Raw genomic sequence first — 19,067 nt, 5'->3', positions numbered from 1 at the left:
TACAGAAACCACACAACATCGTGAAAATGTAATTACGAGGCTTATCAACACTAACAAAAACAGTAAAAACAGCACAATAAACATAAAATCATGTCGTGAAACTTACCTCGACTACAATCCAGTAAACCATTTTGTGTTCAATTCATATCATATAAAAACCACCTTAATAACCTTACAACAGTGTAAAACTCACACAAAAACAAGTATTATAACAAATTATACTTCATTAAAGCTTATAACAACACGATAGATAGGTTTAAAAAACAATTTAATAAGAACAAGTAACTACGCTACTTTGACTTGAAGTACATTAGCAGTGCAAAGTTAAGCTTGGTCATAATACGTAAAACACACGATTTTGCTAGTAACTATATGCACGCACTACATTATTGTGCCGAAGGATAGCTTTTAAAACTGATTACAAAAGTTTGCGGAGCGGATTATCGGAGATATAAACAAAATACGCGAAGCCTAAAAACTGACCCGACGTCCATTACTGTACGAATAGAGTGATGCTACTGCCTACGAAATCTATGAAAAAGATGAATATATTTTTACAATGGCAACACAACATTTAACGCGGCCATTTTAGAAAGAATCGATTGCATTCATGTGTCATCGACCTTGAAGTCCGTATTAAATCTAGCAAATTATCTGTTATGTTAATAACCTGATTTACCATTAAACCTTAAATAATATTAGATTAGACATCAAAGATAAACAATGAAACTTTATAAGCCATTCATAATTATTAGTCATAAACTATCTTATTGATGCTTTTCTTTTGCTACAATAAAATATATTAAACGTCATTCTTATTGTTCCATAGTATCAATCGGACTTAACTGAAAACTTTCACCAACTCCTAAATTTAGCCGGTTTGCGGGCAAAAATCGAAATAAACTCATTTCAGCCTAAAAACAAAAAATAACAACGCTAATTTTCAAAATCAAAATTTTAGTGATGTGGCTCACATTTATGAAAAAAGTTCTGTTATCGATGAAATAGGTTTTTCTTGCTGTAGCATGCAACATTTTGTTGGGTGTGGGACCAGCAAGTGGAGGAAAGACAGTGTGAAAAAGCGATAGTTATAGGTAGGTCGGGTGCCGAGTTGGCATGGTATTATTACCTACTCGACGTCGTTATCGCCGCTCGTGTTATCGCTACCGACCGACCGAGCGAGGTTATTTCTTTTGTGTGAGTTCGCTTCGCAACCCGCTGACAGGTTTCCATTACGTATTCGACCAGTTATTATTAAGAAACCTGGAAGGTGAATTTTAGGGAAAGTAAAGTTTTTTTTGTATTAAAAAGCAATGTGTATAGTAGTTTTTAATTTTTTAATTAAAAGACTATTAGTTCATATTTTAACGTGATAAGGTTTGATACAAACCATTCGTGTGTGGTAATATGTACCTATTTACCTAATTAAATAAATTAGTTTCCAAATCTAGCGTCTGTTTAATAAAATAAAAAATTAAGAACAAACGAACAACTTTACCTAATAAATAAATATCTATTTACTTAAAAAAAAACGAACTATACTTACTACAACTCGTAAATTTGCTACTTAACGTAGTACTCTATTGTTATCTAAGTAAACAGGTACTTCAAATCGATCGGCTAACGGACCCATAGCAGAAATAATCAATACTTAACTGCGAAGTTAAAGATTATTAGAAAGAGACAATAACAGCCAAACACCAAGTTACGCAATAGTTTTGATATGGAAATATTCATTCAGTTTTAAAAGAATATCGTTCTGCTGAAAGTTGTTTTGATTCCCACTTCAAATTTGAGATACAATCGGATACAAATCACGTACAAATATGACATGTAATATGTTTGTTTGTTTTACTCTTTATTGTACAAAAAGGAAAAACAACAAGGTTACATAAATAAAAGTAAAGTGTTAACTACAAAGGCGGACTTATCCCTGCAGGGACCTCTGCCAGTCAACTTTTGAGTGGTAATATGTAAGGTTTAATAAGATTTTAAGATTTAATTTACTTAACTCAATAAAATGCTTGATTGAAAGAACTATTTTGATATGTAAATCTATAGTTTTTTAACTGTCTCTGACCAGGCCCCTCTTCCCCACTGGTCACATGGCCACGTGCCCAGGGCCCCGCGATGGATTCCTACTCCATTACTAAACAATAACCGATAGCTACTCAATTCTCGCCTAAAAATCAGGCTTAAAGAATGAATGCAGCATATTGTGCCCAGGGCCTCTGATAGGTAAAAGACGGCCCTGTCTCTGATCTGAACTTTTACTGACAGACCAGACGCACATTTACGAGCAATATTGCTTTGTAAAACGTCCATTCGGATCTCGCTCTTCTCTTATCCCTAGAGTAGGGTTGCCATAAGTGTGCGGACGCAGACCGGGACATTTAAAGAAAAGGTTGTAAACGTAGAAAAAAAGGAACTTTTATTACAACAATAGGTAACTTTAAAGGTTTAGTCCTTGCCTAAACACAAAATAACTTTTAAAACAGTCATTCAATGCCAGCAACCCGCCAGTTGAGTTCTCTGTTCGTAAGCGCTTCTCGCTACAAAGTGGAAAATGCACGTTATTGGCTATGTTATAGCTTAGCTAGTTAGTGGTGTTTATTGTAGGTCCCTATGTTATTATTTACCGAGTCTAGCACCCTAGTAAATAAATATGATTTTTAAACCGTGACAATTTGCTTGTCGGCCGGGCCGCCAGGACACCATGCTTCAGACCGGGACATGTCCCGGTGTACCGGGACGTATGGCAACCCTACCTTAGAGAGATCTTTTCAAGACAACCTTTGAAAATGGATAGTAGAATGGCCTGGGGAGCTACTATGAAATTCGAAAATCGAAGGTCGCATCGTACCATCCCTGTCACTCTCGTATTAAATAATATTAGCGTCAGCGGGACGGCAAGACATGAAGTTCGTATTTTGCTCTTCGTAGTATATATAGGGCCTATTCTTTTCTGTAAAACTATTTTTGTTTTACATGATTGCCATATTTTGTTCTTTAGTCACAAATGATGGTAGGTACTGACTGAATTTGTCCCTTTCTTTTCCTACGAAGGTAAATAAATCCTTGTTGATGTTTTTTTTTGTGAAAATACATTACAATACATTATCTCTTTATTGAACACCAACTCATAGTAGCAGTACAGGTGGCATAGTGCAGGTGGCAGGACCTTGTGAAAGGTCCGCCCGGATTGCTACCACCATCTTGCTCGCTAATCCTGCCGTGAAGCAGCAGTGCTTGCACTGTTGTGTTTCGGTGTAGAGAGTAAGACTGCCGGTGAAATTACTGGCACTTGAGGTAGCCCATTTCAGGCCTCTAGGTTGGCTACGAATCTGCAATCCCCCTGGTGTTGCAGGTATCTATGGGCGGTGGTGATCTCTTACCAACAGGAGACGTACTTGATCGTTTGCCATCCAGTTAAATAAAAAAAACACAGGTATATTGAGGTTTTCCAAGGTAAGCAATAGGTGGCGTAATCGCTTCAGAGCGAAAATGATAAGTGAAAAGGTTTTTAAACGTGTACCTACTGGCTGTCACTCTGACAGCATTTTGTGAATTTTCATGCTGAAACTAAAATTCGAACTTCGTATCTTGTCGTCCACTAATAGATTATTTAATACCTACGCCAATGAAAGGGATGGTGCGATGCGAACTTCGATTTTCTAGTTTCTTAGTAGCCCTCCCCCGCCTCAGGTGCAATCAAACTTGAAGGCGGGGATTGAGAGTTGTGTTTTAAACAATGAATTACTGGATTACACCCTAAAAATGGTTTTTATTATAACTAAAGAGCCTACTCTTCTCAAAGGGCTGGCAATGCATCCGTAACTCAACTTATGTTATGGGTGTTTATGGGCGGAGGTGATTGCTTTCCATCAGGTACAGCCTGCTCGTTTGCTCCCAATAATTACAAAAAGAACTACAGTTTTTAGATTCATATAAAAAATGAATTTTAATATTAAGATGCATGTTACTTTTAACTAACATTTTCATATACAATATATTTTGCTAGCGGTACGTGATTATTGCACTGTCATCAGTTCTATTCTTCTTCAAGTGCCTCTCCAACTATTAAAGGTCAGCTGTCAGCTGCTGGAGCTCGTCTCTATCCCGAGCAAGACGCAACAGCTCGGACCACTTTACCATGGTCTCGCAATGCAAATACTGCTTTAAACTACCTACTTTTTTATTTTTCTATCATTGATTTATATTTATTTATACATTTCATGACAGTTTTAATTCTATAAGTAACACCAATTTAAAAGTGGGTCAAAATAAACTTTCAAAATTTTACCTAACACATCTAAAAACATAATTACTGTTAGCCTATCTTTGAGTTTTTGTTTCCAGTTTAGGTTAGCTTTAAAAGATCTCTTTTAGGGATAAGTTCGCATTTGTGCTCTTTTTATTTTGTTGTTTCCTTTTCGTATAATTTTTGTGTTTTATGTACAATAAAGTATTTACATACATGCATACATATTAATAATACAATACAATAATTACAATTTACTGAACATCAGCAGTCAGCACATAGTGGGTCCATATTGACTCATAAAATTCTTATTCCTATTTTTTATTTTACTAACGGTTTGTGTTCATAATAATCAGTCTTCATAATTTTATGCCTCATACTTTTTTTATTCATAATTTTTTTATTACTAACACCGAAACTCATAACAGACAGTGTTCATATTTTTTTACTCATAAGGTCATAACTAAGAACATATCTCACTCAACTCAAAATGTTGATTTCCAGAAAAATTTTCCTTCATAACAGACAGATATCATAATTTTCTTATTAATAATGACATTAACAAGATAATTATTAGAACTCATAATATTGTTATTCATAACGGTAACTAACTATTTCAAAATAAGATTTACTTACATCGTCAATTCATTTTATTATAATTTATAAGTATTAGTTAAAACAAATATACCACGCGCCATATAAATCTGCCTAAAAGTTCATTACTTACTACTCAGTTTTGACGCATTTTTGAGATACATTTTTTATGCGACGTCTTTACTTTACTCCCGGATTGTGTTTGAATCGCTTAACGGTATAGTGCCTATTCAATTATTGGGATTATACCTTTATAGTTTTTGTGGTACTAGTCGTGGTAATGAACTTTTAGGCAAAGTTAGGCGGCGGAAGGTATAGGTTTAAGTATTTGTAGATAGAAGACCCATAATAAGGTAATGAAGCCGTGGTGGCCTAGTGGTTTGACCTATCGCCTCTCCAGCAGAGGGTCGTAGGTTCGAACCCCGGCTCGCACCTCTGAGTTTTTCGAAATTCATGTGCGGAATTGCATTAGAAATTTACCACGAGGTTTGCGGTGAAGGAAAACATCGTGAGGAAACCTGCACAAACCTGCGAAGCGATTCAATGGTGCGTGCGAAGTTCCCAATTCGCACTGGGCCCGCGTGGGAACTATGGCCCAAGCCCTCTTGTTCTGAGAGGAGGCCTGTGCCCAGCAGTGGGACGTATATAGGCTGGGATGATGATGATGAATAAGTTAATAAGAAATAAATTCGGTTTGTAGGCTTCAGTGTAGGCTTAAGGTTGTTTAATATTTTAGGGCGTTAGAGAGCGTTACAATTTGAACTTTAACTGAATATAATTAGGTCAGTTTTTGCGTCTGTCCTAAAACGATGCAGTTCGAGAATGTTCCCTATCCATAGTATCCATTTAGACAGCATAGGAATAATATTGATATCACCTTAGTAGAGATTGGATGTTCTTGATAAAATTATCGATGTTTGTTTCTGACTGTGTTCTGTTGAGTTGAATCTTTACCCCTTTCCTTCACGAAATAGAAAAGTAAGAAAAAAAACCAATGAAAAATATTTTGAATCAGTCTTATTGCGACCCAACTCACTGCAGTTTCTTGCGATTGGTCAATTTATTTTATTTATTACCCAACTGCAGAGAGGTGTTGTTTTTTGTGCTATTTTACAAAGCAAGAACATCGCAGTCCATTGTAAAATAGTGGATCGTATTTTTTTTCAATAAACTGAAAAACATGATTATGGAATTTCTCAGAAGTCTAACCTCTTGCCAAGCCAATGGAATGCCTCACACACCACGGTCATCAAATTCAAAATTCAAATGATTTATTCAGTAAATAGGCCGCAATGGGCACTTTTACACGTCATTTTTTAAACTTCCATCTCAACATGACCAACATTCAAATCAAAATTAATCCTTCTGCAATGGAATAACAAATCAAGTTGAATTCCTGTAGCATAGAGAGCACGTCACTTCATTTTTTTTTTGTGACGGTGATGAGATTATATATCAAAAACAACTCTTTCCGATTCGTCAATATTGTTGTCAGCTTTGAATAACGTAATATAATAATCATATGTAGTCAAACCTATTTTCACCTTTGACCTATAAAGTATATCGATATCATCGTAGCTATGCTGCGCTCATCACTAGTGCTTACGATTCCCGAGGAAGAGAAGAGAAGAAGCTACAATAAAAAAAAAAAAAAAAAAGAGAAGAGAAGATGGAGAAGCAATAATTTTCAGCCGTGTTGAATCTAAATGTCTTCACACTACCTATTCACATATAATTAGGTAATATTCCAATGCAACATTTTAGATTTTTTTTTGACTATTGTTAAGTAGCGAAACTAACTGCTATCTACCGCTGTAATATATTAGTACTTAATACATTAATAAGCGAAGAAAAACTTAGTTGATTGTGAAATAAGACTGAAGTAGGAAATTAATTAATAAAATAAAGAAAAAATAAATAATATAAAGAATAAAATAAGAAGAAGAATGTCACATTTTTTACTTCCCTTTCCCTAAAACTATACCCACGCGAAGCCGAAGCACCTCGCACTATGTATATGTTAATACTAGCGTTTACCCGCGGCTTCGCACGTGTAAATCGTTAGATACAGCAGTTGAATTGAAATTCCGGGAATTAGTTGAATTAAGTTCTTAAATGGTTTTCATTGACGTTGAATTAAAACACCCATGCCAAATTTCATGACTCTAAACCCAGCGGTTGTTATTTCGAGTTTTTATCACTATCCCGTGGGAATGTCGGGATAAAAAGTAGCCTGTGTGTTATTCCTGATGTCCAGCTATCTACATACCAAATTTCATAACTCTAAGCCTAGCGGTTGTTATTTAGAGATATTTTATTCCTATCCCGTGGGGATATCGGGATAAAAAGTAGCTTATGTATGTGTTATTGCAGATGTCCAGCTATCTACATACCAAATTTCATGACTCTAAACCCAGCGGTTATTAGTTCAAGATTTTATCCCTATCCCATAGGAATATCAGGAAAAAAAGTATTCTATGTTTTAATACAGGTTATAAACTAACTTTCTGCCAAATTTCATCCAAATCCGTCTAGCCGTTTCAGCGTGAAGAAGTAACAAATACCTATACTCACTCACTCACGCACAAACTTTCACATTTATAATATTAGCAGGATTAGTAGGATAGGATAATTAAAACTATCCTGTCCTTTACGGGGTCAATACAAAATTTTATCCAAATCGGTTCAGCGGACTAAGCGTGGAGAGGTAACAGACAGACAGTCACTTTCGCTTTTATAATATTAGTAAGGCTAACTAGATTTTTTTTTTTGTAAAATTCAAATTCACATTATAATGTTATTCTTTCTAAAATGGTTCTTATATATTCTTTTTTAGTAATTTTTAAAAACGCTTCAAAGAAATATATTATTATGTACAAAAAAGTAAGAAAATGTCTCAAAGCTTGACAGCTTTGCAGCTTGAAAGCTTGACAGCTGTCAATGCTGTCATGTCATGCCATGGCTAATGGGCTCATTTGGCTCATGGTCATGCCTGGCAGGGTGTAGTTAATGTACGACTTGTTAATGCACGCTCAAATAATGCACAGCCTGATAATCCGTGATTATAATATTGCTCGACCTATTTTTGGGAAAATACCGACCATTTTTTCGTCTACACCGAATATTAATAAATTTAGTAGAAAATAACTTAATTTGGTCCTGGCGCTTCGCCGGCCGCTGCCTAGGCACGCTCGCTACGCTCGCTTGGCTCGCGAATTGTGGTTACAATTGGACCTAACACACAATCTAACACAAATCTATGATCATTCGAATCGATTGGATTCAGATTATCACGTCGTACATTATCACTACGTACGTACATTACAGCGTACGCAATGAGTATTTTTGATATTACCTCAAACTGTAACCAGACGAAGATTTAAGTACTGTGAACCGATATCAAACAAATTATTAATTTATAATTAATTACCAGAGCGTAATTAATTTCTGAAATATTTTCGAGCAGCAATGTAATGCGTACAATAATTTGCTACGAGAGAGAAACGTTCTGTGACAGCTGTCACGTCAACAAGTGCGACGTTTTGAATAAAAACAAAGCAGTATCACGTAGCGATACATTGCGTGCTAATTAATTTTGTAAGGAAAATAATAAGTCACTTTTTTACTCAACATAATAAAATGTGACTATTAGGGCCTTCACTAACTAGCCTTAAAGTTTGAGGTAGTATCAAAAAACACGCTGTATAATGTTTCGGATTATCATGTCGTACATTATTGCGCGTACATTCCGAGTTGTATAATACATTATTGTTTCTCTTCTCCGCAAGGCGCAATGTCACGTTGACGTTTATTTGTGATCATGTTTATCGTAACACAAATAATCAAATCACATCATTAAAATCGACTCATTCTACCCAATACAAACATTTTGTATTTGTTAGACGTATAATTACCATAATTATAATTGAGTGCGAACACGAACCCAAGGATACGCTGGTGTCTATAATGTTTCGCAGCAGAGCATCGTGCTAAGATCACGTTTTTAACCAAAGTTAAAAGTTATTTTAAATTTAATTTCTGGATTAAAAATGAGTCGCTGTGATTTCAAAATAGTGCTTCTAGGTAGTGAACATGTCGGTAAAACCAGCTTAGTCATAAGATTTGTGAATTACAGCTTTAACACTGGCACACCATATCAGAACGTAAGTTTTTTCTATTGTTTGTGACAAAGGATTTAGTTCTTTTATTCTTGCGCTGCTGTTGGTATTGGATGCGGGCCCGTGAGGTCTATTCAAGAATTCGTCACGCGTCGTTATGTTTAATAAGATATTCTAGTTTTTAACCCTCAACGCTAAAAGAGGGTGTATATCTGTGTACCGCTATGTGTGTGTATATCTGTGTGTCTGTCTGTGGCACTGTAGCTCTTAAATGGGTGGACCGATTTGAGTGCGTTTTTTTAATTTGAAAGCAGGTTTTCTAGCGATAGTTCTTAAACATTTTTTATCAAAATCGGCTTAGCCGTTTTTGAGATATTGAACTTTGACCTGACAAAATCGGGGGATTTCCAACTTTTTGTTTCTTTGGTTATACTTTTTCATTACATGTATTCTACTTTCCAAGTGTTGGGTATAGGAAATAAAAACAAAAAAAGATTTTTTTTTAAATAAATTTAAATTTTTTTATAATCTTCTTTTTGTAACTATGAATTTTAACCACAGAAAACATATAGAAATTCGTGGTTTTAAAGAGTTGTCCAGGAGACGTAACCATGGCAACAAGGTACATGAGGAAGTTGATTGACCTATAAAGTTTCATATTCATGAAACAAATTTTACTTGGGCGACAGGAGTTTAGTTCCTCACATTCACATGGTAGTTCCCTCCCTCTGGGATACGAGATTATGCTAGATGATATTATACTAAATGGTGAAGATATACTTTGTTGACTAATACCTACTTACTTCATTTTATTTATTTTCAATTAGTTAATGTGGTAAAAGTCATTTTCTCTTAATGATGCTGTATTTTAACTATTTACTAATTATTAGATACTTAATGCTTTATTAGCAATTAGCCTTAACACCCCCCCCGTCCTCCCCCTTCGCTCGCGTAAGTAAGCCATTAGATAGTTTTTTGGGTAAAAAAATATTCTACTAGTTGTTGCCCATGAGAGAGAGAGACAAAGAGAGAGAAACGTTTATTTACACATATTCGATACACATAAAAATACATTAGATGGAAAAAAATAAAAATAATGTCGAATAGTATACAGTGGACCCCACTCAGCATAGTGTTACGGTAAGCCGCAACGCTGTTTTTCATTATGACTCCATCCATATAGAATTCGTTTATTACAATCCTGCTGAAACTGCAATTTTCCGGGATAAAAACTATCCTATGTCCTTCCTCGGGACTCAATATATCTAATAGTCAAAATACCACAAACGGGACTTATCAGGCTAAGACACATTAGTAATATTTACCTCTACCTGACCTCGCCGTATCGGCATTCATACATATTTATGAATGTCTTGGGTAAAATGGCTCGTTTTGGCTCTTGCTGTACAATCTACTATTTCAATGAGGACTATCGCGAATGAATTCGCCGCTAGAGGCGCTAGTGTAGCGTGAGGTCTCCGAAATGTCAAATCTCATAGTTTTTGGGTGAGCTACGCGGGTTTATTTATAATTAAAATTATTTTGTGAATATTTTGCATTACCTGAAATTAATTATGGCAATTATGCGTTACGGGGCAATGAATGTCTGTGTTTTGAGACAGTTTTGTCTTTCGTAAACTTTTGTCCTCCTTTTTTTTCGGAACAAAACGGGACTAAGCAACACTGTGGTTGCTGGATATTTTTATGGTACGGTTTTAAGGTGTATTAAATATGATTTTAATCTAAACTTTGTTTTATCGCCCGTAATAACAGACTCTGAAAGCCACACTTAAAAACCTCACGCAACAGTGCGCCATCTAGTGAGACAAAAAACTATAGCCCTCATTGAAATGCCTTAACAAGAGGGCGGCAAAATTTTCTTCCGCCCCGGGCAGCTGATAACCACGCAACGCCACACCACTGTGTATCATGTGTACCAATTTACTATTTATTATGTACTCGTATGTTCGTTAATTATGTTTTCCAGACGATTGGTGCAGCTTTTTGTGCAAAAACAATGAACTCCAAAGGCAGAGATTTCAACGTTGGCATTTGGGACACTGCTGGCAGCGAAAGGTATGTAAGGTATGTCTTACTAATATAAACGCGAAAGTTTGTATGTGTGTCTGTTTGTATGTTACTCTTTCACGCTAGAACATTTGGACGGACTTGGACCGAACTTGTTTTAATAATAATAATAATAAATTCATTTATTTCGGGCAACTTGGCCCATACAAACCCAACACCCGCCCCCAACGCAGAGTTACAGGCTCGGCCTAGTTTGGGGTCTGATAAATAAATCGATTGTAAAAACTTCTTACTTAAATACCTTACAGACTAACATACATATTTATAATCAATAATATTTAAAACTAATTTGGTAGTTTGGTATATAGCTGGACGTCTGGAATAACACATAGGCTACTTTTTATCACGATCACGGTATCTGAATTCAAATATGGAAATCAAATCATGGAAAACAAAAAGGACATCATAATAATTGCAATTTGATTTTTTTTTTGTAATAGCCTTTTCACATTATCCGATCCGATATCGCTATCGGACGACGATTTGATATCGGGGCAAGTAAAATGTATGAAATATGTACTCAGATCATACAAGCAATCTGAGAATATGTACCTGTCTTTCACATAGTCCACCCCGATATCGGATATCGGTGCCAACACCGATACGTTCACGGCACCATCGGACGCCCGTGGGCTATCGGACGATAAAGTTTGTATGTGTGCTATGCGTGTATCTAAATTGTTTCTGTGTGCGCAGAGCCCGGTCGTAGCGGAACGATTTTGTCGAAAATATATGAAAGCAGCACATGGTGTCGGCTATCGGGTGTCGTCTATCGTCGTCCGATACCGATATCGGATCGTATAATGTGAAACCGCTCTAATTAGTAGAGATGGGCCGAACATGGGTTAAACCGAATACGAATATTCGGCCGAATGATGGGTAAAACTTACCGAACCGAATATTCGGCATAATTGACAAGATTTCATATTTCTAAGACTAATTTGATCCGTTCTCTGTATTCTGTTTGGAAAGAGAGACGCTGATACTTATTTTTAAAATTTCGCTACGATTTTTAATTATTTTATTACAATTTTTTTAAAGATGTTCTTATTCTATAGGGCATAACTCTAAAACTACCACACAATAGATCCATTTTTTTGTCTAGTCTAAAAAAAGATCACGTAAATCTGACGTGCGTGACAGCTACTTTTTCTGGTGAAAAAGGCAAAGCAAACGTATCTATTTTATGGAAGTTTTGGCAAATTCAGATATATTTTTAACTTCTTGTATTTTTTTAAATATGGAGAAATAAATTATAATAAACATTTTCCCATGTTCAGGAGGCAAAACTCTTTCGATTCCTGTAGTAATTTACAGGTGTTAAAAAATGAAATCTTGTCAATTGGTTCCTAAGTAGGAACTATATGATTCACTTGAATTTTTAAAAATGTTTTAATTGAATTAATTACATTTAACCCTTGATTAAAACGAAAAACTTCTTAATTTTTCACAATAAAGACCTCATTGATTATATTAACATATTATTTTATTATAAAGATCTTACTTATATTTTGATTTTTATTAATAACCATCTTTTTTATCTGCTGTTATTGGAAATAAACCTACAGTGTCAACAAAAACAAAAAGCCCCACTGTACCACATAAAAATAACACATTTAATACTCAACTCATACATGGCTCAATACAGCAAAAGTTTTGAGTACCACTTTGCCGAACATTCGGTGATTTAGCCGAATATTCGGCCGAATACGAATATTCGGTAAATCTGCCGAATATGCCGAATACCGAATATAAAACGAATATTCACCCCATCCCTAGGTATTAAACCAGTGATTCCCAAAGTGGTCCAGGTGGACCCCCAGGGGTCCACGGGAGACTTGCTGGGGGTCTACGTAGGCGTGAACAAAAAATGGGGGTCCATAAGATGTTAATGGGGGTCCACGAAAATTTATCTGCTTTTGATAGTAAAGAGCAAAAATGTAAGCATAGTTTTTATAAGGGCCTACCTACATTGTTTTAAGTACCTAACTAAGCAGATAATATTTTAATAAGGCAAGCGACTGGACAGAACTCAGAAGCGACACAATTTTTATTTTTTGGCGACTAAGAATGTGGTAGAAATGTAGCAGCAGGGGGTCCACCGAAACCAGTAAAATTTTGAAAGTGGTCCACGAGAAAAATAAGTTTGGGAACTACTGTACTAAACTAATGAGGGCTATCGTTTTTTGTCTTTCTAGATGGCGCCACTGTTGCGTAAGGTTTTTAAGTGTGGCTTTCAAAGTCCGTTATTACGGGCGTGAAAATAAAGTTTAGATTAAAATCATATTTAATACACCTTAAAACCGTACCATAATATATCGAGCAACCACAGTGTTGCATAGTCCCATTTTGTTCGGAAAAAAAGGGAGGACAAAAGTTTCCGAAAGACAAAACTGTCTCAAAACACAGACATTCATTGCCCTGTAACGCATAATTGCCATAATTAATTTCAGGCAATGCAAAATATTCACAAAACTATTCTAATTATAAATAAACCCGCGTAGCTCACCCAAAAACTATGAGATTTGACATTTCGGAGACCTCACGCTACAATAGCGCCTCTAGCGGCGAATTCATACGCGATAGCCCTCATTAGTATACGATTGTGAACTAGGGTATTGATACGTCACTGACAATTGTCACTTTGGTGAAATAGGGTCCTGGTAGATTCTCTTCATACCTAAAATCATAACGACCGGATAGCCAAGTGGTTAGAGAACCTGACTATGAAGCTTGAGGTCCCGGGTTCGATCCTTGGCCGGGGCAGATATTTGTATGAATAATATTATTATGAATGTTTGTTCTCGGGTCTTAGACGTTTAATATGTATTTAAGTGTATCCTAGTATCCGTAATCCAAGCTTTGCTTAGTATGGGACTAGGTTGATTGGTGTTATTTGTACCGTGACTCAGGAGACACCAGTGATACTTACACTTTGTTGAAAAAATGTTTGCAATTTATGCTTTTAGCATGCTTAGGAGATGAGCCATGAATGAATTGCCTTAAAACTGTCACAACTTCTAACTTTTAGTGGATTTGTATCCCATAAAATCATAATTTTAATAAGTTACCCAGGAGACGTTACCATGCCAACCAGTTATACTAAAAAGTTGATTGACCCATTTGTTATTATTATTTATTTGTTTACAAGAATGTAGTCTTTTACAATGTAAGGTAGTTTTAAACCACAAACTCCTCGTTTCAGGTACGAATCGATGACCCGAATGTACTACAGGGGTGCGCATGCGGCGGTCATCTGCTACGAGCCGACGTCGCTCGAGTCGTGGGCGCGGCTCCGGCACTGGCTCACCGAGCTAAGGACCGTAGAAGAGGTAAATCAAACAGGCCAAAGCATGATTTCCACCAAACGGCTCGCATCGGATCGGAAAGAAACGGACGCGGTGACCGCCGGTCGCGTCCGGCAGGATGTCGACGCATGCGGTCGGCTCCCCCCGCGCCGTCGCGAATGAATAGTACTAACTACCTTGCTACGGTTTCGAGAGCGCGCGTTAGGTTAGTTTTTGCAGGTGGTAGGACCTTGTGCAAGGTCCGCCCGGATTGCTACCACCATCTTGCTCGCTAATCCTGCCGTGAAGCAGCAGTGCTTGCACTGTTGTGTTTCGGCGTGGAGAGTAAGACAGCCGGTGAAATTACTGGCACCTGAGGTATTCCATCTTAGGCCTCTAGGTTGGCAACGCATCTGCAATACCCCTGGCGTTGCAGATGTTTATGGGCGGTGGTGATCTCTTACCATCAGGAGACCCACTTGCTCGTTTGCCATCCAGTCGAATAAAAAAAAAAGGATCCGATCGGACGCGATCGGCGGTCACCGCGTCCGTTTCTTTTGGATCCGATGCGAGCTGTGTGGTGGAAATCATGCTTTACTCGATTCTACGCGCATGTCAGTATGAAATGCACATAGGTAACTTGTTATTTTTCAGGAGTGCAAGGTGTACCTCTGTGGCACAAAGAAGGACCTACTGGATTCCGGGTCAGCAGGCAGGGAGGTGCCTGAAGATATTGTCAGGACTTACTCTCAGGGCTTGAGAGGGCATTTCCTTACATCCAGCAAGACTGGGGAGAATGTTGGTGAGGCATTTGGAATTTCTAGATGAAGATTCTGTCTTTTCGCCGAAAATTACACTCAGCGGCACAAAATTTGGCCCAATCTTCATACAAAATTACCTATTTTTTTTTAGTCTAATATACACCAAATGTGACTGTGTCAGCCTCATGGAGAGCCTCAGATACCACACTACAGATATTACGCTCTCCCTTGCACTGAAACCACGTCTCTGGCTGGATGCAAAGTCCTGTCTAATGGACCTATATATCAGCATCGCTTCTTCTGAAAGCGGTCGACTCAGAATCACATTTACACCTCCATTGAAAAAGCCCATAACATCCAAATACCTCTCTCTAATGACCTTATTCTGATCACATTCCAATGAGGGCCATCGCGTATGAATTCGCCGCTAGAGGCGCTAGTGTAGCGAGAGGTCTCCGAAATGTCAAATGTCGCTGTTTTTGGGCGAGCTACGGGTTTATTTATAACAAGGGATTAAGGTACAAACTGTTGTATAGGTAGTTTTTTTTTTCTATTGTAAAAAGCCCAAATACGGCTTGAATATGTTGTTCTGTCTTTTAGTTCTATTTTCTAGCTTCTGGCTGCATCATCAGAATAGCTTAAAAGTACCTACCATATTATTTGCATTGCCATCAGAACATTTATACATAGAAACATAGTTACAGATAAAGCTAATATCAAAGTGCAGTGGCTTTCATATGTGTGGTAGGGTTCCAAACTTAATACCAAATTTCATTTGAATCCGTTCAGCGGCTTAAGCGTGAAGTGGTGAAGAAAGTAAAGACTGTCGTACTTATCGAAAAATCTGACGTATATTCCGAGCTTTAATTATTATCACAAACACTTTAACGGCTAACCTACGTATCGGTATTTCACCAGTAGATATTTCTCCTAAATCTTATTTGCCCAAATAACTATGATGTCTCTGTCTCATAATCAAAGAAATTAGACCTAAAGGGCCCCATATACGGTACGATTCGTCTGTACGATCGATCTGATGAAAATCGACGAATCGTACCGTGTGTGGGGCCTTAAAAGGTCACAATGGAGAACGAAATGCAAACCTGCGACACCTGTGACACGTAATGACGTGACACTAACGCCACTTTGATGTGATGACTTTGATTGACATGTTTACTTCGCAACGCCATTATATACTTAGTAATTTATTCAAGTTTATATTGAAAATACTCGATAATCCGAATTTTCCGCCTACAAGTTGTCGACTCGGATTGACTAATTTTTTACGCTCTTCAATTTGATGTGCATTTCGTTCGAGTCTACCGTACCCCTTGACGAAATTATTAATATAGATTAAAATAATTTTGTAAATATTTTGCAATACTCCTATTTTTCCGAACAAAACGGGACTACGCAACACTGTGGCATGCTCGATTTTTTTTATGGTACGGTTTCGACCCGTAATAACAAACTAACCACTATACTTCAGGCTGGAGGCCTATGCCCAATAGTGGACGTCCTACGGCTGAGATGATGATGATGATGATGATGCTGATGACATTCTTTTGGTTTCATAAGTAATAGTTACTGTATTTTTAAAAACGTTTTTCAATAAAAAGACTCGTCAAGATTGTTTACCTTATTTCTATTGCTAAAAAAACGAAGTATAGGTTAGGTTAGGTTAGTTATATAACAATCCTGAAGTACATACAGTTTCAAAATAAAAAAATCGTTAGTCCATATAACAGTTGGAAAATTAATCATTTGGGAAAAAATATATAAAATACGTCGTTGCCATGGTTACGTCCCCTGAACAACTGTTTAAAACCACGAGTTTATATGTTTTCTGTGGTTAAAATTCATCGCGCGTATCTCCTGCACATTAGTAGCATATATTATAACAGTTTTTTTTTATTCTGTCACTGTTGTCTCTTGGATAACGGAGCAATAATAACGAGCAAGGAAAAGTTCATTAACGCAAGAAACACTATGGTAAACTAACATGTACATGTAACTTTCTTTTCAGAGGAACTATTCCAAAAAATAGTAGACGACTGTGCTTCCGACAAGGAGGTGATGAAGACTGTCGAAGAACAAAGAACACTGATGCTAAAAAACGAAGCGGCCTACAAAATGAAGGATAAGCAATACTGTGCCTGCTGATAGGTTTATAATGGAAATGTACTTTTAAAAGGTTTTTATTGCTTAAATACTATAGATTTATGCAACGTAAATGAAGTATGAACAACTATCTGCAAGTATTGCAAACATTTTTCTAACAAAGTGTATCACTAATGTCTCCTGGGTTACGGTTCATATACTTATATAACCTTGAACATGGAACTACCTTGAGACTCACTCATACTAATTTGATGAAATAAACCCGGATACCTCGACATGTTTCGGGCTCTTCTTCTTCTTCCTCTGTTAGTTTCGTCGAGCGGTCGCGCGAGCAGAGCGGTGGCACGCAGTGCTCCCAGAAGAAGGGCTAAGAATTGCCCCGAAACATGTCGGGCTAAACTCGATTTAAGATATGATGTGTATACAATGTATTACAAAATAACCAGTTAAATGGTGTAGTATCACTTAGTCTAAGAAGCAAATGGTCTTAGTACCAAGTGGTCTAAGAAGCAACTGGCTCTTGAATTGTTTTTTGTCGAAAACTTGAAAAAACATTAGTTAGGTTAAGAGTTAGTACGTTGAAGTTAATTATAAGTAAGTAACTGACATTCTATACCCGAACAGGGTTTCATGTACTGACCATCTGTGTAGCGACCATCTTTGTAAATGAACATGAATTTGAATGAATAAATGAATATGAATATGAAGTGGCAATGGGCAGGACATTTTAAGAAAAAAGCAAGAAAGAAAGAGAACATAATTTATTCGTGACAATCACACAAAAAAAACAGATGAAAATTAAAAAATACGTCGTATTAAGGTCACGAAGTGGTCCCAAATCAGCGTGATGCCGCCCCTGCGAACGGTCTTCCTTTGGGACCATAACAACATACAGTGAAGCCGACATATTGCTTAACTCAGGGTTTCTCAAAGTGGGGTACGCGAACCCCTAGGGGTTCGCTATTCGACGGTAGGGGGTTCGCGACAAGGTTTACGTGATGGTGGCTGCAAGACTGGCAAGATTGGTTTTTGGAGTCTTTTTTTTTTCCAACTCCAAATTTGTAACTTATTTGTTTGTTATTTGTTGTTGTTTGTTTCAGTTTGTATTTTCGTTGGCAAGACGATTCTTACCTATATTTGTTACCTTTTATTGAAATCAATAATATACATTATATTATCATGATGATTGAAATAAAAATAAACTTAGTTTCTCCAATAGCCAGTTTTATTACTTTCTTTGGGTGGAGGGGGGGAGGTAGGGGGGGGTGTTTAACAGGGGTACGTGGAGCAATAAGTTTGAGAAACCCTGGCTTAACTGCACAAAATATAGCACGGCGAACAGATGGCCGTTGGGGCCGAAAACTTCTCGAATGGAGACCGCACGGCAAGCGCAGCGTAGGACGTCCACCAACAAGATGAACCAATGACCTGGTTAAAGCCGCGCTTACGGTCGATGCAGGCCGCTTCCAACCGAAGCAACTGGAGGTCTATGGGGGAGGCCTATGTCCAACACGTCTCAGACGTCCTACGGCTCAGATGATGATGATGTTACAAGTTGCGTCAAAGCACGAAGCGCCACAGCCACGCGGGATAGGAGCTCCGTCGACTTTGAGTCAAAGAATTTTAAACCACTGTTGCTTAGACCAGTTGCTTCTTAGCTTAGACCACTAGATGGCGTTAGTATAGTGAAGTTTTTTGAGGTTACGGTCTCGCTTGCGAATGGCTAATAAAATAAATAACCAAATGAGTCAAATAATAATTATATAAACTAAAAGACAGCCGAAATATAATAATTATTTGTTCAAAGATACTAACGCCATCTACCGATATTTCGGCT

The 19,067-nt window shown here is 37.2% G+C and overlaps 2 protein-coding genes across 3 annotated transcripts in view; one reads left to right on the top strand and one right to left on the bottom strand.

Annotated features, from left to right (window-relative positions):
* The window catches only part of LOC141444905 (uncharacterized), a gene marked incomplete in the record, with an annotated part of 32,573 nt that extends 32,050 nt beyond the window's left edge, over positions 1-523 (bottom strand). The window contains 1 exon segment of the mRNA XM_074110663.1: positions 128-523.
* An 8,103-nt stretch (positions 524-8,626) lies between these two features.
* LOC141444906 (ras-related protein Rab-24-like) lies at positions 8,627-18,446 on the top strand. Of its 2 annotated transcripts, none has more exons than XM_074110664.1 (5): positions 8,627-9,018; positions 10,961-11,058; positions 14,267-14,393; positions 15,003-15,150; positions 17,136-18,446. In XM_074110664.1, exons 1-5 carry the CDS (start codon positions 8,905-8,907, stop codon positions 17,270-17,272), a joined length of 624 nt encoding a protein of 207 aa, XP_073966765.1. In that variant the 5' UTR covers positions 8,627-8,904; the 3' UTR covers positions 17,273-18,446. The 2 variants fall into 2 exon arrangements, with proteins under 2 accessions (XP_073966765.1, XP_073966766.1); XM_074110665.1 differs by having other exon boundaries at positions 8,628-9,018; positions 10,961-11,049.
* The last annotated feature ends 621 nt before the right edge of the window (positions 18,447-19,067 follow it).

This window comes from Choristoneura fumiferana, chromosome 30 (assembly GCF_025370935.1).
Source record: "Choristoneura fumiferana chromosome 30, NRCan_CFum_1, whole genome shotgun sequence".
NCBI lineage: Eukaryota > Metazoa > Arthropoda > Insecta > Lepidoptera > Tortricidae > Choristoneura > Choristoneura fumiferana.
Note: the sequence above shows the minus strand (reverse complement) of the source record. Positions and strands in the feature narration are given on the sequence as shown.

What these genes read in the sequence shown, in the direction of transcription:
- LOC141444906 (XM_074110664.1), top strand. Translation starts at nt 8,905, where the DNA reads ATGAGTCGCTGTGATTTCAAAATAGTGCTTCTAGGTAGTGAACATGTC. An exon ending in CTGGCACACCATATCAGAAC is followed by an intron (nt 9,019 to 10,960) that starts GTAAGTTTTTTC and finishes TATGTTTTCCAG; the next exon opens with ACGATTGGTGCAGCTTTTTG. An exon ending in CAAGACTGGGGAGAATGTTG is followed by an intron (nt 15,151 to 17,135) that starts GTGAGGCATTTG and finishes CTTTCTTTTCAG; the next exon opens with AGGAACTATTCCAAAAAATA.